General features: G+C 43.0%; 1 protein-coding gene across 3 annotated transcripts in view; it reads right to left on the bottom strand.

Annotated features, from left to right (window-relative positions):
* LOC126188332 (uncharacterized) overlaps positions 1–25401 on the bottom strand; it is a 426405-nt gene that overhangs the window by 61443 nt on the left and 339561 nt on the right. The window contains exons 2-3 of one of the 3 annotated variants that reach the window (XM_049929929.1): positions 16850–16987; positions 3413–3669 (exon numbers count right to left, since the gene is read on the bottom strand). The exons of 1 other annotated variant lie outside the window; for it this stretch is intronic. In XM_049929929.1, coding sequence (XP_049785886.1) covers positions 3413–3669; positions 16850–16987 — 395 coding nt within the window. The remainder of the gene's footprint in view (positions 1–3412; positions 3670–16849; positions 16988–25401) is intronic. One more of the 3 variants, XM_049929928.1, reaches the window with a different exon arrangement.

Raw genomic sequence — 25401 nt, 5'->3', positions numbered from 1 at the left:
GCTCGCAGGTGTACACTCAGGGTGTTCACAAATTTCTAAATTCAGATAGATATGAGAGTGCGAAATTAATAGCACCTGCTGTACGACAGTTATACTTATCAACATATTTATACAACTACAGCCAATGTCAGTAACAATAATAATAATAATAATAATAATAATAATAATAATAATAATAATAATAATAATATTCATAACTTGTCTGAAAACAGGAAGAATTGCTTTTATGAAATTTTGTTGTTTTGTACATAATTTTTTGTACATATTTAAGTAAAGTTTATGGCTTCAATGAACCACCTTCAAGCTGTCCGTCTACCGTTCCACTCTCGAACGGCGCGTGGGAAAAACGAGCACTTAAATTTTTCTGTGTGAGCCCTGATCTCTCTTATTTTACCGTGATGATAATTGCTCCCTATGTGGGCGGGTGCAAACAGAATGTTATCGCAATCGGGGGAGAAAATTGGTGATTGTTTCATGAGAAGATCGCGTCGCAACGAAAAACGCCTTTGTTTTAATGATTGCCACCCCAATTCAAATATCATGTCTGTGGCAGTGTCTCAGCTATTTTGCGATAATACAAAACGAGCTGCCCTTCTTTGAACTTTTTCGATGTTAGCCGTCAGTCTCACCTGATGCGGATCACACAATGCACAGCAATACTCAAGAGTAGTGCGAACAAGCACGGTGTAAGCAGTCTCTTTAGTAGATCTGTTGCAACTTCTAAGTGTTCTGCCAATGAATCGCAGTCTTTGACTTGCTCTACCCACAACATTGTCTATGTGATCGTACCAATTTAGGTTATTCGTAATTTAAATCCCTAAGTATTTAGTTGAATTTACAGCCTTAAGATTTGTGTGACTTATCACGTAATCGAAATTTAGCGGATTTCTTTTAGTACTCCTGTGAATAACTTCACACTTTTCTTTACTCAGGGTCAATTGCCACTTTTCGCATCATACAGATATCTAAATCATTTTGCAATTCGTTTAGGTCATCTGATGACTTTACAAGACGGTAAATGACAGCATGTACTGCAAACAATCTAAGATGGCTACTCAGATTGCCTCCTATGTCGTCAATATAGGTCAGGAACAATAGAAGGCCTATAACACTTCCTTGGGGAACGCTGGATATTACTTCTGTTTTACTCAATGACTCTCCGTCTATTACTACGAACTGTGACCTTGGTGACAGGAAATCATGAATCCAGTCGCAGAACTGAGGCGATATTCCAGAGCCACACAGTTTGGTTAGGAGACGCTTGTGAGGAACGGTGTCAAAAGCCTTCTGGAAATCTAAAAATATGGAATCAATTTAACATCGCCTGTCAATAGCACTCATTATTTCATGAGTATGAAGAGCTAGTTGTGTTTCACAAGGACGATATTTTCTGGTTGTGTCTCACAAGAACGGTATTTTCTGAATGCGTGCTGACTGTGTATCAATAAATCGTTTTCTTCGAGGTACTTCACGATGTTCGAACACAGTATATGTTCCAAAACTGTACTGCAAATCGACGTTAGTGATATAGGCCTGTAATTGAGCGGATTACTCCTACTTCCGTTTTTGGGGAAGTTCTCGTTTCGAAAACATAGTGACACCGTTACCTCAGACCGCTCGCTCACAGGTGGCTGTGTTTCCCTCGATTGTGCGCTCTCACCGATGACGTGGGACGGCCGAGTCCATTTGCTCGGAGGTAAGGTCGGTATGTCAACAACGTGTGCTATCAGAAACAATTGTAGATTCCATTGCATAGTGTCTCCACAGCAGTGTTGCCACTATTTAAGTACCAACCTACGTAATTAGCACAATTCCCTACGACATGTGGAGGGTTCCCCTGGATGACCTCGGTAAACTCCCAGCGGCTCTCCAACGGGACAGGGAGTCGGGGGCACCTAGAGACCCCAGTGTGTAACTTGAGAGTGGAAATCTTTATTAGTGTAATCTCATGCTTAAGGTCTGGGCTGTCTCAGATGCCCGCGGATAACCTGCTTACCAGACGTAACGCTTTTGGACTTACAGCTGTGAGTTAAATGAAACAACAGGCTTACAAGGAAACTCATATGAGACACGAAACGTGAAATGCCGTTGAATGTGGAATTGTTAAGTTATAGATCCAAATAAAATTCAACGGCCGCGCGGGATTAGCCGAGCGGTCCAAGGCGCTGCAGTCACGGACTGTGCGGATAATCCCGGCGGAGGTTCGTTTTGTGTTGGCAGAAGAGCCAACACCGTGTTACGAGTAGAGGCCGAAAAGCACGCGTTTTAGCTCACGCAGGCTGGCGTGAGGAGGGAAGAACTATACTGACGTGAGGTCTGGAACATGACAAGGAATTAGCATCCAGAAAGGGACGTAATTAGTTTGATACTTAACTTTAATCCATTAATGATGAACGTTGCTCTAGATGGTACATGATTCACAATATTATCTGTTCAGAATACATTATAGTAACTGAATACATTATAGTAACTGAATATGGCGCCTTGCTAGGTCGTGGCAAATGACGTAGCTGAAGGCTATGCTAAACTGTCGTCTCGGCAAATGAGAGCGTATGTAGTCAGTGAACCATCGCTAGCAAAGTCGTCTGTACAACTGGGGCGAGTGCTAGTGAGTCTCTCTAGACTAGACCTGCCGTGTGGCGGCGCTCGGTCTGCAATCACTGATAGTGGCGACACGCGGCTCCGACGTATACTAACGGACCGCGGCTGATTTAAAGGCTACCACCTAGCAAGTGTGGTGTCTGGCGGTGACACCACAGTTCGAGTCCTCTCTCTGGCATGTGTGTGTGTGTGTGTGTGTGTGTGTGTGTGTGTGTGTGTGTTTGTGTGTGTGTGTGTGTTTGTCCTAAAGATAATTTAGGTTAAGTAGTGTGTAAGCTTAGGGACTGATGACCTTTGCAGTTAAGTCCCATAAGATTTCACACACATTTGAACAAAACTCAACGTTTCTGGAAGGCCTTTTTAGCTTATATCATTGCCCGGGGTAAAGATTTTGAGCACTTGATATGACAGCGATAATAATAAACACTCGAACTGTACGAGATTCGTGTGATTGCTTTCATTTGATACAACAGGGCAGAGGTTTATAAGACTTTTTCTCCTAACAGAGGGATAGTTGTTTGTGGCGGTATCTTGAAACTGCCTCATCGACATGTTATATCTTTGAAGTCCTCTGTAAAGAGTTCTTCCAAGGCCACAGAGTACAGAAAACTGTATAGTTTAGTTAAAAATAACGACGGTATCATAACTCGGCAGCTAAAACGTTAAAAATTTCTTCCTTACTTAGTTGTGTATACGTTCTCGTTCCAGATAGTATATCTTAGGGAGCCCTGTGGTAGCTGTCTCAAACTGCGTGAAAAGACGTCGTTAGTATTGGGAATTCCGTTTCAGCAGGGAAATTGTTGTCCCTTACCTGCAAACGCCTGTAAGTGGGTTGTAAGCCCAGCCGTCCTCGCAGTATCTTACGGTAGAGTTTCCCTCCGGCTTGCAGATGTGGAACTTGGTACAGTCGTAAGGGTCAGGGAAGAGCCCCTCGCCTGTACACGTGATGGGGTCGTTTTCCGCCTCGCAGTCCGATTCGCCTTCGACGCATTCCCCACGAACGCATCCGTAGTTGGTCTGACATGTTAGCAACTCAATAGCTTGTTCTTCCCCTTGGCAGAGCAGTACCTTTGGAAAGAAATAACGTTTGTAATGTAAGTGATCTGACGTAGTATTATGGCTTTCTAACTCTATTTTTCCAAGCAGCAATGTTTTTTGACTAGCTTTAGGAAATTTCATATGCACTATAGATACACTATAACTGCACAATATATAGGGTGTAAAACACTACGTACAAAATTTTAGACTGGTTAGCGTGCACGAAAGTAAACACTTCTTGTATATGACAAACAACTCACCGTTTCCCCGCTAGGTGTCCACAAAGTGATGTTCGGAGATTCTGTTCAGACTGCCGTGTGATGAATATTCTTTAGAGATCTTGCAGAAAAATGTCGTATGTTTACACTAATGCACAATTCCCATCTGCATGTCTAATACCTACATGACAATCAGGTGTTTCACCAACAATGGTTGCAACTTCAGTCAAACAGGCAACCAGGTCCTGTAGAACCTATCGGCGTCTTGTATACGAAACACTTCACGTCCTCTACCCACAAATGAGAAACTCATGGCAGTATTTCACCAAGATGACCGTTACATCTTTCAACTGTGCAAAAATTTCACTATCTCCTCCCTCAAAACAAAGCTTCCCCACGAATTAGGTGCCTGTGAGCGAACTCGATTAGAGTGACGTCAGTCATGGAGACCCTGTAAGTAGTAGGGCAGCAAGCACAGCAGTGAATTTTGTTAGTGCGGGTTGCCTACATTCAGGAGCATGTATACATTTAGAAGCAAACCTACCGCTCTCTTTTCACTGACAGGTCCTTATCCTGTTGCTCACCCATCCCCCTTCCCCGCTTACTCGTCCCCCCCTCCACCTCTCTGGGAACTCCCCTCACCGATGAAAGAACACTTTTGATATCAGTTTGATTGACTAATTAATTAAATCGATAAATTAAATAAACTCCCCCCTTCTGCAAGCTCCTCCAGTCCTTGCCCTCCCCTCCCAAATCTGGAAATTGGCGGGGAAAGGACTCAGTTCATGCTGGAGATGAAAGATCTCACAACAAGAAATTCAATTATACACTACTGGTCATTAAAATTGCTACACCACGAAGATGACGTGCTACACACACGAAATTTAACTGACAGGAAGAAGATGCGGTGATATGCAAACGATTAGCTTTTCAGAGCATTCACACAGGTTGGCGCCAGTGGCGACACATACAATGTGCTGACATGAGAAAAGTTTCCAACCCATTTCTCATACACAAACAGCAGTTGACCAGCGTTGCCTGGAGAAACATTGTTATGATGCCTCGTGTAAGGAGGAGAAATGCATACCACCACGTTTCGGACTTTGATAAAGGTCGGATTGTAGCCTATCACGATTGCACTTTATCGTATCGCTACATTGCTACTCGCGTTGGTCGAGATCCAATGACTGTTAGCAGAATATGGAATCGGTGGGTTCAGGAGGGTAATACGGAACGCCATGCTGGATCCCAACGGCCTTGTATCACTAGCAGTCGAGATGACAGGCATCTTATCCGCATGGCAGTAACAGAACATGCAGCCACGTCTCGATCCCTGAGTCAACAGATGGGGATGTTTGCAAGACAACAACCACATTCACGAACAGTTCGACGACGTTTGCAGCAGCATGGACTATCAGCTCGGAGACCATGGCTGCAGTTACCCTTGGTGCTGCATCACAGACAGGAGTGCCTGCGATGGTGTACTCAACGACGAACCTGGCTGCACGAATGACAAAACGTCATTTTTTCAGGTGAATCCAGGTTCTGCTTACAGCATAATGATGGTCGCATCCACGTTTGGCAACATTGCGGTGAACACACATTGGAAGCATGTATTCGTCATCGCCATATTGGTGTATCATCCGGCATGATGGTACGGGGTGCCATTGGTTACAAGTCTCGGTCACCTCTTGTTCGCATTGACTGCACTTTGGCCAGTGGGTGTTACATTTCAGATGTGTTACGACTTGTGGCTCTATCCTTCATTTGATCCCTGTGAAACACTTCATTTCATCAGGATAATCCACGACCGCATGTTGCAGGTCCTGTACGGGCCTTTCTGGATACAGAAAATCTTCGACTGCTGCCCTGGCCAGCACATTCTCCAGATCTCTCACCAACTGAAAACGTTTGGTCAATGGTGGCTGAGCAACTGGCTCATCACAATACGCCAGTCACTACTCTTGATGAACTGTGGTATCGTGTTGAAGCTGCATGGGCAACTGTACCTGTACGTGCCATCCAAGCTCTGTTTGACTCAATGCCTAGGCTAATCAAGGCCGTTATTACGGCCAGAGGTGGTTGTTCTGGGTACTGATTTCTCAGGATCTATGCACCCAAACTGCGTGAAAATGTAATGACATGTCAGTTCTAGTATAATATATTTGTCCAATGAATACCCGTTTATCATTTGTATTTCTTCTTGGTGTAGCAATTTTAATGGCGAGTAGTGTATATTATAGGATATACTGTCTTTTTTTTTTTCAAAATTCAGTTTGCAGGGGCTGGATCTCACTTTTATTTCGTGGTAAAAGCTCACATCCAACACCTACCTGTCATAAGTATGTAATTACACTGTTGCCAATTGGAGATGTCGTCTTATTGGAAAATTTTTGTGTGTGTACTCATCTTGACATGCAGGGATCGACTGAGCTAGTGCACAGTGCCACCACCAGAGAACATTCCATCCCCCCTACCCATCGCCCCCACCCCTCACCACCCTCCCAGAAAAGAATTGGTATGGAAAAGACTCACTCTGTGATGGAGAGGAAGGAGCTAATGGCGCGAAATTCAAATCAAAGTCATTAATATAATGATATTTATTCCTTAGTTAACCAGTTTGCAGGAGTGGGGTTTCCCCACTTGGGTAGACATCATGACTCAACTGTCCACCCCTGTCCCCCAATATGTAATAAGTGTAATCACTAGGGAGTGGAATGAAATGCTGTGTAGTAACCACCATTTGGATAGAGACAACAGCAAATACCACTGCAAGACAGAGTCTACTGCAATGTATTGACAAGAATTAAACACGACACACTTGAACCACGACCCAGTCCCTAGCTGTAGTTGCCGTGGGTAGATGTCGCACACTCGCCTCACAGAAGTGCATAAACAGCACGCCTGTGCCCTCGTACATCACTGGCGCCAACGTTCAAGGACCAGAGGAAACTACAGCCACAGCCGTAGCTGCAACTGCAGTTGTGGATGCACATGTATGACAGACTGCACCACCGCCGCCGTGGAGGGCACGCGAGGATGATTGGAGTGGTAGGAATTCAGATGTTATCAATATGTCCAGCACAAATATTCACCACTTTGAATCTCATTTCATGCAACACACACACGTCCGCTTATGTCGGGCTCACCCAGCACTCTGGTCACTTCGCCAGCCTTCACTGCTGTGGGCAAAGTCAGACAGGTCGGTGCACTCTTTGCACCCGACCCAGGCTGTGCTAATCCGTTACTTCCGGTTGCTGACTCCTCGTGACCGCCGCTGCAGGCAGCCACAGTGCACTGAGAAACAAAGAGCTGCAGCTTGGATGAATACAGTAGTCTAAAGAATTACACCCCAATATAGACCACCCAGTTTAAATAACCCACTTTACCCAATCAGAGGCAGTGATGTTGTTGACCACACACCTCGAATTTCTCACACGAAATGTTGATTGCTCCTATTTAAACGAGTTATTTTTAAAGGTAGAAGAGATTGGACAAGACACGCGTTTTCACATCGCTAAAGTATCGTTAATTGTTGTGAAATCCTGTACAGGACTATGGCATAGGCTATATTTCCTCTAAGTATTCTTTCATCAGGTAGAAAAATATCTTTCCTTGACTCTCACGTCATGCATCACAGGACTAGAATATTGAACTCATTTATGACTCATGACAGAGTGCTGAGATCTAGCACTGTAACAGGACGCCTTCTCACTTTCAGACGCTGTCTTACGGTAACAGCACAGAGAAGTTGTAAATATAGGCTTTATATTACTTATCACTTCATAAATTCGGTAATACCTCTGTGTAGGTGAGAGACTCAAATATCATTAAAAGATATCGCCGCAACAAAAAAATCGCCAAGTGAAGAATCATATCGTTGGTGCCCTAGTCATCAACTCCAACCATCATGCGCCAAGTCATTGACATCAAAGTGATAGGCTAATTATTTAAATTTATCGTGATAGTCACTTTGCATGGGGAGCAATTTTTCTTCTTCAGTAGTCAGATTACACTCACTAGATAGATCAAATGGGAATCCCTGGAGAGAACCGACTTTTGAAGCTGACAACAGGAGGACTCCACCGCTGGCAACATACGTTTTGCATGAGGACTGAGCCTAGACAGGCAGTCGTCCTAATGGAAGAAAACCGCCAGTAAACATTGACCGATTCTCCAGGCTGGCATTGGGGCGTTAGGTCTGCACCCCATCACCTGTAAAAAATGCCATGGCCAAGTTTCCCTTTAAAACACCCTCAGATGAACAGCTTTGTTTTTCTGGAAAACAAAATTTCGCACAGAGAAAGACAGTTAATCTAGGTAATTGGAAGGTCCCTGGGATTGCCACTAAAGGTGAGGAAACATTTCGTAAAATAAAAAAAGGATGATATGGAGTAGTGCCAAAAGAGAAGAGAGCCAGAAGACGGTCTTCATAGCATTACGGAAAAAATGCAAGAAAGATATAAAATCCTGGGATCGTATTGGTGAAAGAATCCTGCACGTGCTAGTGGAATTATTAGGGCAATGAGTCGTAATCGTGGAAATGTATGCTTCAAATGCAGGCGTAAGATGAAATGTTACGCGCAAGTGACGGAATCGCCGGAGGAGATAAGTGATCGAAAAGAAAGTTTAGTTATTGGGCACTTGAGTGCACGTACTGGGTGGAGAACTAATGACTCCATTGTTGATCAGTGTGGCGTAAATGCGTTAAATGACAATGGGAATAGGCTGATAGACTTATGTTAACATAATGCTTTAAAGATAATGAATAGATGGTTTAGGCATAAGTCATATTAATATAAGAGGAATCTTTTTCAGCCTCTTCCATACATCGTTGCAGATTTCAGAGAGACATCGCTCATATCTGTGGTATTGATACACATTGCTGTGGCACCGCAATTTTTGGACGATATCACACAAATAGTAATATGAGAGAGACTATGGTGTAGAAAAACCAATAATTTTTATCATACAGAAGAAGCATTTAAAATGGTATGGACTACTTGAAAGAATGGATGATAGCCAGTGGCCAAAGAAAGTGTGATGGTGGACATCACAGTATAATGACGACTATGAAGACCTTCTCCTTGTGTACTGAATGGTGATGTTTCAGAAAATAGTTCTGCAAATCGACCCATGTGGGCATCCTTTAGTGATCCTTTTGAACACTAATAACGATTCCATACTTGGGCCTCTGCTATACTTAAGAAGGTCCTATGGGACGAGTCTTGAAGGCAGACTACTGTAATTTAGTCCATTTAAGTAATACTAGTGTATATTTGTTTTTTCTTTTCGACAGTATTAGAAAAATGATACATTGCTTCTTACCATACAGAGGAGAAGCTGAGTTGCATACAGGCACAACAAGAAGACTGCTGTACCTGTAAGCTTTCAGCCTAAAGGACATCTTCTAAAACAGAAAACACACACGCAAATTTATGCAAGCACAACTCGTACACCAATGACCACTGTCTCTGGGTATTGAGGCGAGACTGCAATCAGCTATGCCTTATGAGAGAAGCAATCTGGGTGGTGGGGTAACGAGGAGGCTAGGAAAGGGGGGGGGGTATAGTGATGCTTGTGGAAACATGCAGGGATGTGGTGGAGCCAGGGTGGGGCTGCTACCTGTCGTCAGGTGGAGGTTAGAGGAGGGGAGGGAGCAGAAAAGGGGAGAAGTAGAGGAGAGGAAAAAGAGAGAGACTAGTGCATGCCTTGATGGAATAGAAGGCTGGAGTGGGAGCAGGGAATGCAGTATGTGGCGAAGGTTGAGGCTAGTGACATTCCAGGAATGTAGGATGTACTGCAGGAAGAGTTCCCATCTGCACAATTCAGAAGAGCTGCTGTTGGTACAATGCATACAAATGCCATGGGCAGTGAAGTAGTCACTGAAGTGACTGGAAGCAGCATAGGGAATGAAGAGTGACAGACAGGGACTCGTGAAGTTACAGGAATGTAGGGTATACTGCAGGGAGAGTTCCCATCTGCACAATTTAGAAGAGCTGCTGTGTAGAGAGGATCCACATGCCACAAGTAGTGAATCAGTCATTGAAGTGGAGCACAGTGTGTTGGGCAACATGATCAACAACTCTGTGGTCAAGCTGTCTCTTCGCCACAGTCTGTCAGCGTCCATTCATGCAGACAGACAGCTTGCTGGTTCTCATGCTCATGTAACACAGTGATTGCAACTTAGTTTGTGGTTGACATGACTGCATTCAATGGTAGCTCCACATTCGACAGGATAGGTGACACTTATGACCAGACTTGAATAGGAGATGGTGGGCTGATGTATGGGACAGGTCATACAACTACGTCTCTTACAGAGCTATGCGCCATGAGGAAAGGAGTTGGGAGCAGGGGTGCAATAGGGACGGACAAGGATAATGTGTAGGTTAGGTAGTTGAATACAATTTTAGGAGGGGTGGAAAGAATAGTGGGTAGCTTATTCCTCATTTCTGGACATGGTGAGAGGCAGTTGAAACCCTGGTGGAGAATGTGATTCAGTTGCTCCAATCCTGAGTGGCACAAATCGCATGAGGTGAGTGCTCCTTTGTGGCTGGACAGTGGAAATCTGGGAGCTGGTAGGTAACTGAAGTGACAAGGTATGGGAGATATGTTGCCATACAAATCAGGGAGGGTAATTTGAGTCTGTGAAGGTCTCAGTGAAACACTTGGTGTATCTGCAGAGGGACCACTCATCACAACTGATTTCATGTCCATGGGTGACTAGGCCATATGGGAGGGACATCTTGGAATGGAATGGAATATGTGGCAGCTGACAGTATGGAAGAAGTATTGCTTGTGGCCGGAAGATGTGACATGGATGGAGATACTGATGTAGCTGTCTTTCAGGTGGAGGTCAACATCGAGGAAAGTGCGTTGTTGGGTTGAGGAGAATGGGGCAGAAGGTATTATGATTCTGGACGAGTGTGGGTGTGGTGTCACGAAAATATCATCAAAGAATCTGAACCAGGTGAGGGTTGGGGATCTGGATGATTAGGAAGGATTCCTCTAGATGGCCCATGAAAATTTTTGCCTAGGATGGTGCCATGTGGGTGCTCAATGCTGTACCATGGGTTTGTTTGTAGGTTATGCCTTCAGAAGTGAAGTAATTTTGGGTGAGGGTATGGTGGTAATTGAAACAAGGACGGTAGGTCATAGGCTTGGGGTCTCTTGGGCATTGGGAGGCCATGGGCTAGTGTCAAGGCCATGTGCTTTTGGGATGTTAGTGCACAGGGAGGTGGTATCAATAGTGACAAGCAAGATGCCTTGTGGTAAAGGAACAGGAACTGTGGACAATCAGCGGAGGAAATGGTTGATGTCTTTGATGTAAGAGGTTGAGTTACAGGCTAACGTGTTGTTCCATGAGAGCAGAGGTTCTCACAGTGGTGGCACAGTAACTGTCTACGATGCGGCATCCTACATGGTCTGGTTTATGGACTTTATGAAGCATATGCATGGTAGAAGTTCAGGGAATGGTAGGGGTGAGGAAAGAGGTAGATTCATGGGAAAGATCCTTGGATAGGCAATGATTTGGGGACAGACAGGAGGTCCCATTATATTTTTGGAATGAGGTCGTTGTGGAAGGGTATGTAGATGGATGAATCTGACAGCTGGTGCTTCTGCCACATAATCACTATGGTTCAAAATCATAGCGCTGGAGCCTTTTCAGCAGGTAGAATTATGAGGCCAGGATCAATTTGTAGGTGATGGATCACGTTTTTTTTCTGCAGATGTCAGGTTACTCTCCATATTGAAGGTTTGGAAAATGATGGTGAGGCAAGGTTTCAGGTAAGAGGTTCTGGACTTGTAAGAGGGCATTATTTCGTGGCAGTGGGAGTTGGATCACGGTTGGATGTAGAAGTGAAATGAGATGAACCCCCTCTGACTCAGTTCAGTCCTCCATCTGACGATGACACAACTCCCCTTCTTAAAGTTACAGAATTTCTTAACCTGAAATCTTGTCTCACCATCATTCCTTCAGCCAGCATGGAAGCTAACGTTCCATCTGCAGAAAAAAACACACTCAACCACTTAAAAATTGACCCTACCCTTATAATTCTACCGGGTGACAATGGCTCACCCATACCACTCCTCGCCCTCCTACCTTGTACATTCTTCGTAAAGACTATAAATTCAACTAGCAGGGTACACCACTGTGGCCAGTTACTGTGCTGCCACTGAGAGAGAATCTCTGCTCTCATATACCAACATGTTCAGCCTATTACCTGTTATTTACCCTCCAATATCAAAGGCACCAACCATTTCCTCCACCAGTTGTCCACAGTTCCTTTTCCTTTAGCACATGGTAATCACTTGTTACTATTGATGCTATATCCCTGTATACTGATATCCCTAATGTCCATGGTATTGCGAACATTGGGCACTACCTTTCCCAATGCCCAACTGATTCCAAACCTACTACTTCCTTTCTGGACACCATGACCTACAACATCCTCACCCTCAATCCCCTCATCCCTTTGGAGGCATTACCTATGAACAAATCCAACCGAAATGTCCACCTCTATGGTCCCATCCTGTTCCAACCTGATCATGTTTCAAGTAGAGGAGCCCTTCCTAACTACCCAGAATCCCAAACCTCTCTCCTGGTTCAGATTCGTTGATGATATTTTCGTGGTCTGGGTCAAGGGTGAGGACATCCCGTCCACATTCCTAAAGAAACTCAACACCTTCTCCCTCATTCACTTAATCTGGTCCTCCTAAACCTGAAAAGCCAACTTCCTAAATGTTGACCTCCCCCTCAAAGATGGCTACATAACCTCCATCCATATCTAACCTACCAACTACAAGCGATACCTTCACTTCAAAAGTTGCCGCTCGTTACATACAGCCTAGTCACAAGTCGCTAACACATTTTCGGTGATGATGAGTCCCTCTCCAAATTTATCAAGTGTCTCACTGAGGCCTTCACTGACCGAAATTAGCCTCCTAACCTGGTGCACAACGGATCTCCTGGACTTGCCTCTCCAGCCACCTACCACCTCTCACATTCCTACCATCTAGCAACAAAGGAGAATTCCTCTCCTGATCAATACAACCCAGGACTAGAGCAAATGAATCACATTCTATCCCAATGTTTCGACTACCTCTTGTCGTGCCCAGAAATGAGAAGTATCCTACCCAGTACCATTTCCACCTGAGCCATGCACAGTGGCTTCACAACCAGAGTGGTACCTCTCTAGTTACCAATGATCGTCGGTGGTTTAGTCTTTCGATCAGAGATGCTGATATGAAGGTGAAGACTATTTAAGCTTACGCTGCACGTCAGTTGCCTTCGAGTTCTTCAAGTTTAGTTCTGAGGTGGTGTGAGGATACTCCCGCAAGGTAGCAGGACACGTGGCTGCTGGCATAGAGACGGAGAGAAAGAGAGATAGAGAGAGAGAGAGAGAGAGGCGGTGGTGCAGTAGGGGGGGAGGGGGTGGGTGTTGTTCGCTGTGGTATCCAACGAGAGTACTGTACTCGAGTCTGAGGGGCCAGTTTGCTCTGGTGTTCACAAACAGCAGTGACGGATTGTTTTTGGCTGGGTTGGTGGCTATACGGCTGTTTAAAGCGTTAGTGTGTTTCACAACGTAGTTACAGTAAAAGTACTGCAACGAATGCAAATTATTACAAGTTGTCGTATACTATTGAAAGCGTAGCTTGGCGTGGAGCAGAGAGGGGAGCAGATTTTGGTTCTCCCGCTCGCAGAGCTGGCGCTGGCTGCTGGGCCGATCGAGTCGTATACTTGCTCAACGCTGCGTGCAATACGTTACACATACTCTGTAAATATAAATCGATCTCTTTCATACTTAGTATACCAAATTCTATGGATAACACAACCATGATGTTAAAATGTCGAATCAATAGCTTCAATACTACCGGAGATATAAATTTTTACGTAAAACACATAATAACCATGCTGGCATCGAAAAACGGAGTTAGGGATTGTAATGTATTCATCTATAGTATCGGTTGAAACTGGACCCAAGAGGATAAGTTCATATAATCTAATTTCCTCGAATTATCTTAAGTTTCATTACCACAAATTTCTGGCGTAATTAAAATTACTTTGGAAAACTATTATTTCATCGTGTTTAAAATATCGGGTCGGACTAAATATCTTCGGCTGCTTTTGAGTAAACTTGTTATGGAGACAGTAGCGTTGCACAATTGATGTCGGGATGTTAAATACGGACTTGGTAGCCATTTTACTTGTTTTAAAGACACTACATCAACTAAAAGGAAATTTTTGACATTTTTTCGGGCGACGTAACTTTCAGTTACTACCTATGCACTGGAGTTATGTGGCCTTTGCCTGGTAGGTATTTAGTCGAATTTTGTTCAGCGCTGTTTTTGTCGGCTAAACCAGTATCTACCATGGCAGTATCTACCTACCTCACCTGGTAGGTGCACTGATTATTTAAAGGATAGTGAGAGAGCAACCAGCACCGCCGCAGTACAGGTACAGCTATGCTGTTATGTACTATTCTGTGACCTAATTGCACTACTGAGCGTATGTTCGGAAACAGCTTTTTGGTCAAAGTGATTTGATGTTAGTAATTTGCCCACGTTTTACTGTTCAAGTTTATTTCACTCATTAAGAAATGTCTTACCTTCGGTTGGCTGTAATTTAGCAAGGTATTCTTATTTAATGAACTATCATGTGCTGTTGTTGTTGTTGTTTTACCGTACTGTAGATATTTTGTGCTTTAAAGGGAATTCCTTTTACTCAGACATTATGTAGAGATTAGCTTGGTGGATGATCACTGAATTGTTTATAATAACAGGGCTGACCTCGTCTCTTCTCGTTCTTCTTACTTGATGTGTCTTGAAGTCATCCAGATTGTTGGTTTGTTAAGTTGGTATGATAGGGAGCAGTCATCTAATGCCTTAATTCACAGACAGCTAAATTAAAAGGTTAAAATTAAATGGGTTTGTGGTGTTTAATGCCAAAGGATAATGACTTCTTGTCTATGTCTGGTGCTAATAGGTTTATTTTACAGGTATTATAAGTTATTCTGACCAGAAGGGCCAAGACATGGACTAATGTAAAGAGAAACACCAGCAGGACCTACCATTTGTAAAACAAATGCCAGTATTGTAGTCCATAAACCGCTTCGCCCTACAGATTAAATACTGTTGTTAATACCCCGGTTCTGAGCTGACTATCTCTGCTCAAGTGTTTTAAGTGTTGAAGAGACTAACAATAAATCTCTTTTTAAGGTGTGTTTGTAAAGTGACTTGCCATCTTACCATTCTCCTCCCACTCATACCACTTCACCACCCCTTTCTACATTTTTATTCCACCACCCAACCTACACAATATCCTTATCCAACCCTCCCTACCCTGCTCTCAACCCTTTGCCTCATGACTCATAACTCTGTAATAGAGCTAGATGCAAGACATCCCATCATCACCTCCTCAAGTCTGGCCTAAGTGTCAACTATCCTGTCGAAGGTAGAGCTACCTTTGAAATCAGTTATGTCAACTACAAACTAAGTTTCAACCATTGTGTCATATTACATGGACTTGACATGCAGCAAGCTGTCTGTCTGCATGAATCGCCACTGACAAGCTGTGGCCAAGAGACAGCTGGATCACAGAGTTGCTGAACATGTTGGTCAACACAATGTGCTCCACTTCAATGACTGATTCACTACCTGTGGCATGTGGATCCTCTCTACACAGCAGCTCTTCTAAATTGTGCAGATGGGAACTCTCCCTGCAGTATACCCTACATTCCTGTAACTTCACGAGTCCCTGTCTGTCACCCTTTATTCCCTATGCTGCTCCCAGTCCAGCAATACACAGCCTTCTATCCCACCAATGCCCACACCTCTACCTGTTTTCCCCCTTCTGTTCTCTCATGTTCTGTCTCCACCCCCTCAGACCTCGCAAGTGCAGCTACCTTGCCCCCATTACATCCCTGCATGTTCCCACAAGCAGCACTGCACTCTCCCCTCCACCCCTCCCCCCCTTCATGGCACGGCCACCTCCTTACCCCCACCACTCAGATTGCTTCTCCTATCAGGCACAGTTTTATGCCGAATGACCTCAGTAGTTGTCATGTTTGTGTGAGTTGTGCTTGCTTGAATGTGTGAGTTTTCTATGTTTGAAGAAGGCCTTTTGACTGAAAGTTATTTGTGTAACAGTCTTTTTGCTGTGCCCGTCTGCGAGGAATGTATCCTTTCATTAATACTGTCGTTATTCCGTGCTGGATTTTCCATTTCTTTTTCTTTTCTGTGATACAGTAGATGTGCTAATTGCTAATGAAGGTGAACCATATATCTTAGACATGGAACAATACTGACTGTTTCATTAGCAGAACACAATACATACACACACACACACAAACTTACGCGCGCGCACACACACACACACACACACACACACACACACATACAAATACATACACACACACACATTGTAATTAAAAGTTCCTGGAAACTGGAGTGTCACAGAAACTAATATTAGATTTTAAGGTAAATGAAGATATGAATTACATGCAGTTATCCGGAATAGACGGAAGAAAAGGAACCTAACCTAGATGTGTGACCATATCAACTGTGGACGAGAGACTCGGAAGCATTGCTGATTTCCCCAGCCTCTGATGGCAAGTAGTAGTCGACTGGGCAGTGTATGTCCACGAGCGAGAGCCTCAGTGTCTTTGCCTCCTGGACAGCATTGGGGGTCTTCAACAGTGACCACTTCCGTATATTCCTATTTTCCCATCTTCTTAAAGCAAAAATTGTTAATTTTAAGCATTTCCGTTTCCCAATTGCATTCAAGTATGCAAGTATAAGTGCTGCAATATTCGTGAAACACTAAGAAACCGCATAAGCTTCCCGTTAAGTAAATGTGCAACATAATATCGTCAAAATATGACCTGTCTGAGTCGCTAAGTGTAAATGACAAGAAATAAAATAGAAAGTAATAATAAATACATGGTAAGTTACAGTCAGAGCATTAGGCAGTGCCTTAATTGGGGTCTCACCTTCTGGCAGTTGTAGTTGCATACACGGTCTCCAGGGGTGGTTCCCATGCACTCAGTGCCATTCCAGTCCACATACGGATTCACGACGACAGATGTCAGGACCTGTGAGACGTCGGGGACAGCTGCGGTCGCCGAAACCTTTCAACATGGAGAACATGCCCTGAATACCAACACGAAGCAACTGAATTTACTGGCAATGTGTAACTTGCGCATGCGTGCATGTGTGGAATCTGGAACGCTAGGAATGTTACGTGTAACTGAAAAGAACGCTTTAGCTGATAAGGCCACAGATTAAGTGAATTACAGGACACAGCTGAGCACCAGGCGTTGCCTGGGTACGTATACATGCCGCTTCCGTTAGTTCGCCTTACCCCTGCCTCTGTGCAGCACCTATCACCTCCTCCCCTCCCCCTCTAATTCCACCTCTTCTTGTCTTTTTCTTTGTCCAACTCCTGCTCCCCGTTCCTTTTTCCATATTTTCTTTCCCCCCTCCATCCACCTCCCCCTCTCCCATTCCCTTTCCATGTTATCACTCCCAACCTAACTGGAGGTAGCTCGTTCTAAACCTCACAGTATTTCTATCCATATAGTAAATAATATGTGTAACAAGTGTGGTTAAATCGATTCACGATTTCAGGTAGAGTTTTTTAAGCTAGACCTTACCCGCATACGTAAGTGTCACATACATTTAACATATTTCACACTGATTTGTACGCATATTTCAACTACATCACTAGCGAATTTCATCCTGCAGTAGTTTCGTCTGCCCACATCTCAATGTTTGTGATGTCACATCATCTGAAATATATTTGGTGCATCAGTACAATTTTGAAGGCGTATTCAGTGGTGCCGTTGGAAACTGTCTGCGGCGCGTGGGGCGAACAGATTTAGTACTAAAGAAATAATAAATTAAAATGTCACGCATGATGGGGCGTCTCTGTGTTTATGACGGCATATCTTTTGAACTATGTGTCATACAATAACATATTTTTGCATCTGCATTCAGTCGTACATGTGAATACTGTGTGCAAATTTTTTTGGAAATAGAGTCAGTAGTAAAGAAATAAAATAATAAAAGGTTATGTCTTATTTCTTTACTACTGACTCTATTTCCAACAAATTTTGCACACAGTACCACTGAATGCAGTTGCAGATGAATGGAAAACGGCACTGATCGACCCACTCCGTAAGAAAGGTGAGAAACAAGCTGTATACAACTGCAGAGGCGTCTCACTTCTCCCAGTCATCTACAAATCAAAGACACTGCCGAATAGAACTGAAGCAGTCGGCCGTGGTGGCCTAGCGGTTCTAGGCGCTCAGTCCGGAACCGCGCTGCTGCTACGTTCGAAGGTTCGAATCCTGCCTCGGGCATGGATGTGTGTGATGGCCTTAGGTTTAAGTAGTTCTAAGTCTAGGGGACTGATGACCTCAGATGTTGGGTCCCATAGTGCTCAGAGCCATTTGAACCATTTGAATTTGAACTAAAGCAATCCTGGATAAACAACTTGGAGAATACCAGGGTGGGTTCCGGAATGCCGCTCCTGTGCCGAACAAATTTTTAATCTGAAATCAATAACACGACACAGAATGGTGAATGGCAAAAATATAGTGATTTCTTGCATTGACTTCAAAAAAGCTTTTGACTCGGTGGACAGAGAGTCCCTAGATAGGATCATCAGAAAATTTGGGGTCAAAAACGAGTTGGAAAACATTATCAGAGAAACCTTAACAGGCACAACTTTCAAAGGGAAGTTTATCGGAGAATTGTCCCACCCATTTGAAATCAAGACGGATGTGCGACAGGCCGATGGATTATCACCAATAGTATTTAAGATGTCTCCTGGAGAAGATTATGAGAATTTGGAATTCCGAACTTGAAAATCAAGGGATTAGTCCAATCTGTCTAGGAAGGAAATCGGGAGGAATCAAAGCCAACTGCTTGGCTTTCGATGATGAGTTTGCAATACTTCCAGAGTACTTAGAAGAAGCGGCCATACAGATCAATCTACTAGAAAGGATCACTGGCGAGACAGGACTTAGGATCTCGAAAGAGAAGACTAAGTTCGTTACAAGTGACGGAAATGGACCACAATTCCTTGAAACAGATATTGGACGGATTGAGACAGTAAAAAAATTCAAATACCTCGGTGAAGAGGATTGGAGAGAGCAGCTGTGGGGGACCGGATCTCAGAAATGGAGAGAGCCTACGGATTAACTAAAAACATTTACAACAAAAAGTGCATCTCTTGGAATGCCAGAATAAAGCATTACAGTGCTGTGGCGAAAACAGAGTGCCTGTCTGAGAGCAAATGACTCTCAGTGAATTACAGGGTGGGAAAGCTGGAGATACTATAAAGAAGAATATTACGGGAAAACATGGATCTAGTCCAGGGTGAAACCGGCTGGAAACTTCGGAGCAACAATGAAATCTACAAAAAGTTGGAGAAAACCCTGGAGACTTTGGAAAAGAGGAGGTTATCATTTCCAAGGACACCTGGGAAAAGGAGACAACAACGACATGGATTAAGAAGGAATGTCGTAAAGATCTGTAAAGGTCCAACAGTCATCTCAAAGTTCACTTGATTTCTCCTGTCATATCCATTGAATAATTTATTATCGCTTGATGTGTAACAAAAGATTGTAAATTTACGGTTTTTAGCCCAGGAAAGTTGTTGCACGTGGAACTCGCAACTAGTCTCGTCCTGTAAATAGCGGTTTACGAGTTCTAGCCACCTCGTCAGGGAAAGCAAGGACGCATGCATCTTCGCCACCTCTGCGGCAACGTGCTGCCTGTGAAAAAGCGTCTGTTATGGTACACAGTTCCAGTCTCCCTGACTGCAACGTTTTCATCCCTTCTGTGAAAGAGCTACAAGCAGTCATATCAAATATCGATAAGTAAATCGCAAGAAAATACTTTCGGCTCATAGTGCAATAGAGAAAAACTTACAATGCTGCACAACAGGTAACGCCTCTTTCCGCTGCTGACAAGCAAATTTTGAGTTTCTAGGAATACATAACTTTATTTATGAAATGCCACATTTGCATACCTCTTGAGTATGACACAGCATACCAATCAAACACAGACCCAATCGAAATCTAAGTGGGTAGTATTTTAGTAATTTGTGCCGGTAGAGGCACGCTTGTGTAGAGATACTCAGTTTTATTAAACAGACTTTCGTCGTAAGGTTATTGTGGGTAGTTTTATTTCATTTCTTATAATACAGTGCACAATTTTCGTAAGGTTTCTTTTAGTGTTGTTAAAACAATAGTAAACATGAAAGAGAAATTAATCATCAACGATATATGCGAATTCTCTGATGTTATCTATAACAGTCTGACAATGGACATGCAGTTTATTGATTACATGCATGTAGAAAACTTGCTCTGAGTTAAAGCCGTCAAACAAGGTTTGAAGAAGAATAAAGTTCCACTACCACACGACAGCTAAAGTAGAAAATACTTTTCTGACGTATTTTGGCACGATGTGCTCTCCCCTTACATAATACAAAAGTTTAGAGATGCATCTGCTGCCTGGCTCTCTATTAAACCTGAAAAGACCAAATGTCGCAGAAGTTAGCCATTTTACCACATGTGACTATTTTGGGTTGAGAAGTGAAAGGAATTATTTATTGGCGACTCCATGGAGTGCTGTGTGCACAACGACCATATATGTTAAATTAAAATAAAGGTCAGCGTTGGCCGTAATATTGATGTTTTATTGATAGCAGAATCCATTTTCGATCACATAGTGATCATCTTCGGTGCTGTACAAATTAAACTCAGACACTGGTATCAAGTTATCAATAACCAAAACTGAGAAGCGATCACAATAATAATTTGTACAGCACCGAAGGTGATCACTATGTGATCGAAAATCGATTCTGATATCAATGAAACATCAATATTACGACCAATGCTGACCTTCCTTTTAATGAAAGGAATTATGTTCAAAGTTCCATTAGATTGATAACTTCATCAGACAGCAGAATTGCAATGTAGCAGCGAATGAAATGGAACTCGCGACATCTTATCTACGGTGCGTAACACTTACCGTGATGATACTAGCTGTCATCTACCTACAGCACCTCCAGAAGTCAACAATAGTTCCTCCAGAACTTCCGCATTCCAGTGCTGTGAGATAATGCATATGGCCGGATCTAGACTTCTCAGAGACAGACAGTTACAGCTTTTCTTTTGAACTGCACGACGTTTTCAACAAACAGATAGCGCAGTAGAGCAGCTCAAGTGGAAAGGAACACTTTCTATTTAAATTTCTGCGTCCTACACTGTTAGCAGTTCTGTGTAGGTGGCAGTTACGTGACTTTATTTCGGCGATTACAAAATAGAGTCAAATGTATGCACTGGGTAGCCGAGGCAGCTAGCTCATGGCGATTCGGTCACCCAAGTAAATGAATGTACTGAACATGCTGCAAACCACTACAGGGAGCCTGTGTGTCAGAATTCTCATCCAGTGTGGCGCAACGGCGTTATGATAGAATAATGAGTCAGTGAGAAGAGGATTTGGTGGTCTGTTGGATTGATGATAGATACATATACTTATGGTCTGTGTTCGATTCCAACTTCTGCCTATGATTTTTGATAGGGAGAGACAGATTCTCTTCTGTTCTCACTACGCCAAGTGAAGAAGGTATAATGACATTGTGCTCTGAAATTCACATTAAACATGATATTCCTTGAAACTGTGAGTACCGGGCGTGAGTCGTGCTTCGGTAGCTCAGATGGTAGAGCGCTTGCCCGCGAAAGGCAAAGGTCCCGAGTTCGAGTCTCGGTCGGGCACACAGTTTTAATCTGCCAGGAAGTTTCATATCAGCGCACACTCCGCTGCAGAGTGAAAATCTCATTCTGGATGATATTCCTTCTTTACAAGTAGTCATTAGGTTGGCCCACAATAAAGCCAGGAGTGGTGACATGTAGAAACTCTGTCACCAGTAACCTTTCTTATACTAGTTATTTACTTACAGTGACGAAACAAACGCTATGTAGGAACACAGGACACTTATTTCATCATTTATTTGAGCTTCTGCATGTCGATAAAATTGGTTCTGAACTGGGAATGCAGCTCAGACCGCCGGAATTTGATCCCTTCGTGACAATATAGCTCGACTACAATTTGTTGTTTGTTCAAAACTGCAGATTCCTCAATTTCTCCACATATTGCACGTGAATGGGCTCGAATCCTGGCCTGGCACTAAAGTTGTCATTATGTATTATCAAGCTTTAGAATGAGAACACCTATCTGCTGGTGGATAATAATTTTTAATGTATTTTCATTCGTTGTCAACAATAACGATATCTGATGCTTTTGACTCCCAGTGAGACACAGAACTATTTGCGAGATCACTGTAAGTTCAAGGATGTTATTCCGAGCTGCTGGTGGAGAAAAATTCGGTAGCTGACGTCTCTTTGTGTGTAGTCAACAACGACTAGTGTGGGGTTAGATTCCCAGTCAGCACTGAACTCTTCATCACATCATTTCAAGTTCAGACATGCTCACATGTCGCTGCTGGTGTAACAATCCCATATTTAACGTTCGTTTTCTCTAGAATATAACAGTGATAGGTGCCGCGTTAGAGCCCTGGGAAGGAAAAAATTAATGTTATGTCTCGTCATTTCAGTTTAAACATCTAGCTACTGCCGAGAAAATCCGATATATCACAGTTGATTGTGCTTCGATATCAATCCGATTGGGTTCTGGGTTCGAATCCCTGTCCAACACAAAGCTTCACCTCACGGCATTTCAAGTAAGTTACTTGTGAAGAAGCAATATTTAACATCTCTCATAGTTCGTTACCAGGGACGATAGATGCTGGGTAGGAATTCCCGTCCGTTAAAAATGTTTACGTTATGTAATTCCAAGTTGATATTTGCTAACTGATACTGTCTAAAATCGAGGTATATCACTCTCTGCATGCCTAGTCAGGGATGACTGTTAGTTTCCGTCAGTCACGTGATCTTTGCTTAGTCTGCATGACCTGGGTTTGAATCCATATGCAGAACGAGACGGTTCGTCGTATCATTTGAGGTTCATACATATTCTCAAGTAGCTGCTCGTGAATAACTTTAATTTTTAATGTTATTTTGTGTTAAATAATAAGTACAGTATGTTACTTTGAAGAGGAAATAATGAATACGACGAACTTACTACATGCATTACCTATCTGACGTAATAATGGGAGTGGTAACATTTCAGGTATGTCATTTATTGTAATAAATATGGACAGTCTTACCTGTGATAAGGTGTTACCTGATATTTGTAGTATCGTGGTATTACTTTACATCTTGAGTTATTGCGGTACAGAGCAGTGTTTTGTAGTGGTGACTTGTTGGACCCATTTTCAATAGTCAAACGACTGTACCGAGGAGCGATTAGAGGACCTGCTAGGCAGCTGCGTTATGCGGATTGCATGCGAATCAGGCTAAATGCAATTCAGGTCGTTCGGATACTTTTGAACACGATTGTACATTGGTATTGTGGCGCTCTTGGAAGTGCGTCTTACTTATGTATCAGATATCTCGTAACTGTATTACTGTGAATGAAACCTTAAGATATTCTAATGTATTAATGGCCATCAATGTTTGTTTTAATCTTGCTTTAGCTACGTAATTTTTATTTCAAAAATCGTGTGCAGTCGCTGTCTCTGTAAACTCCAGATGTGTTCTGATAGCCGCGCTGTAAATTCGTGCTATCAAAACGGCTGACAGTGCTTACTGCTGCGTAGTGGAGACAAACACGTTGTTCTTAATGTTTCTCGCAAGTTTACAGAGGGAAACGGCTTTTCCCAGAAACTTTCTTTCGTGCAATTTTACAAACGAGATGGGCTGCTTAATCAGTAACGTTCGAGAATGGTAATCGTGTATTCAATGGATCACTAGTTCAAATTTCGTTTTGGTTTTTAAAATTTTTTTCTTTGATCCGTTTATCTACATCATTTAAATATAAAATGCGTCAAATGTATGCTAATTAACACGCACTTAAACATAATTCTTATGAAAAATGAACATCTTCTTGTCTGTGATTACATGCAGCACGCAAAATTCCAGTTTTCATTGCAAATATAAATTATTCATTATCGATATTTCATAAAAGATCGTTAAACAAGATTGTTTAGAGTAAGAAAACAAATGCTCTTCATCTGGACTGTGTCCATTGTTTTATACTACAAATGTGATCTGACACGAGCCAGTGTGGTAAGCATCGTGGAAACAAGAAAACCATTCACTTTCACAGCATCGATAGCACTTTACAAAAAGTGAAGTCCTCCAGCTGCCACCGTACCACTGCAATCTGAACCCAGTAGAACTAACCTGTGGCGAGAAATAACAAGACGTTTAAGCTTCCAGAGGTGGTGGAGCTAATGCGCGAAGCTTTGTCACGCGTCCCTGCCGAACGCTGGGGTACCGAGAACTGCACCTCATAAAAGGAGAGGAGAAAGTGTGGCGCTGGACGGCTACGTGGATTTTGTTGCTGATCGCCTCGTTGCCAACGCAGGAGATGACAATTCCAGTGCTAAGTTGAGCTCACTAGATTCAGATGTGGAAGGAATTCAGAGACTGTCAGACGAGAGACTGTAAGTAATTCCTTCAGTGGCTTCTATGTTTAAGTACATAGTGAAATTCCTGCAATACGCTTTTACGTCAGTCAATGCAACGCAGAAATATTACACTGTCCTTAACTTAGGTATTTTCATCAGTTTTGGTTTTAATTGCAGTACTATTGTAGCTAAGGATTAAAGCATGTTAGGCCGGCCGAAGTGGCCGTGCGGTTAAAGGCGCTGCAGTCTGGAACCGCAAGACCGCTACGGTCGCAGGTTCGATTCCTGCCTCGGGCATGGATGTTTGTGATGTCCTTAGGTTAGTTAGGTTTAACTAGTTCTAAGTTCTAGGGGACTAATGACCTCAGCAGTTGAGTCCCATAGTGCTCAGAGCCAACCAAAGCATGTTACGTTGTCCATCTGGTCCCCTAAAAAGCGTACTGCCGTAGTTTTGCTGTATATTACTTCACTCCGTTCAAAAATTAAATGACGAAATTCCATTGGGTCTCTGCTCGTCTGCTTTTACACTGAACTGCAGCTGTTCACATGATTGCAGGTTAATTGGACTATTTGTTGGCAGGTGCTGGTCTCCTTAAATGCGCCGGTAAAAATGCTGTCCCGAATTATCGCGGAGTCGATGGACGCCTAACACACTGCACAAAACGTATTCTATTTTTCGTACTTAACTGTACTCGACAAATCTTCTCTTCCGCTCCACATAAAACGAAGTCCAATGCGATTCCAGCAAATTCGTAAGAATACATTGTGTAATGTTTACATCAGATTTATTCTTATGATGAACGCAGCAAAGTATCAAAATAAAATTTTCCAAATGCTATAAAAGCAAACTCTCTACTAGACAAGATAAACGCTAGGGAAAAGAAGGAAAAATGTAGATAAATGTTGTTGATGTAGATAAAAATATGTTAGAGAAATTTGAGAACTACAATATGGAGCAATGTGAAAATCATTTGAATGCAACGCTCACGTCTTCAATAC

The sequence above is a fragment of the Schistocerca cancellata genome, chromosome 5 (genome assembly GCF_023864275.1).
Source record: "Schistocerca cancellata isolate TAMUIC-IGC-003103 chromosome 5, iqSchCanc2.1, whole genome shotgun sequence".
Classification (NCBI taxonomy): Eukaryota; Metazoa; Arthropoda; class Insecta; order Orthoptera; family Acrididae; genus Schistocerca; species Schistocerca cancellata.
Note: the sequence above shows the minus strand (reverse complement) of the source record. Positions and strands in the feature narration are given on the sequence as shown.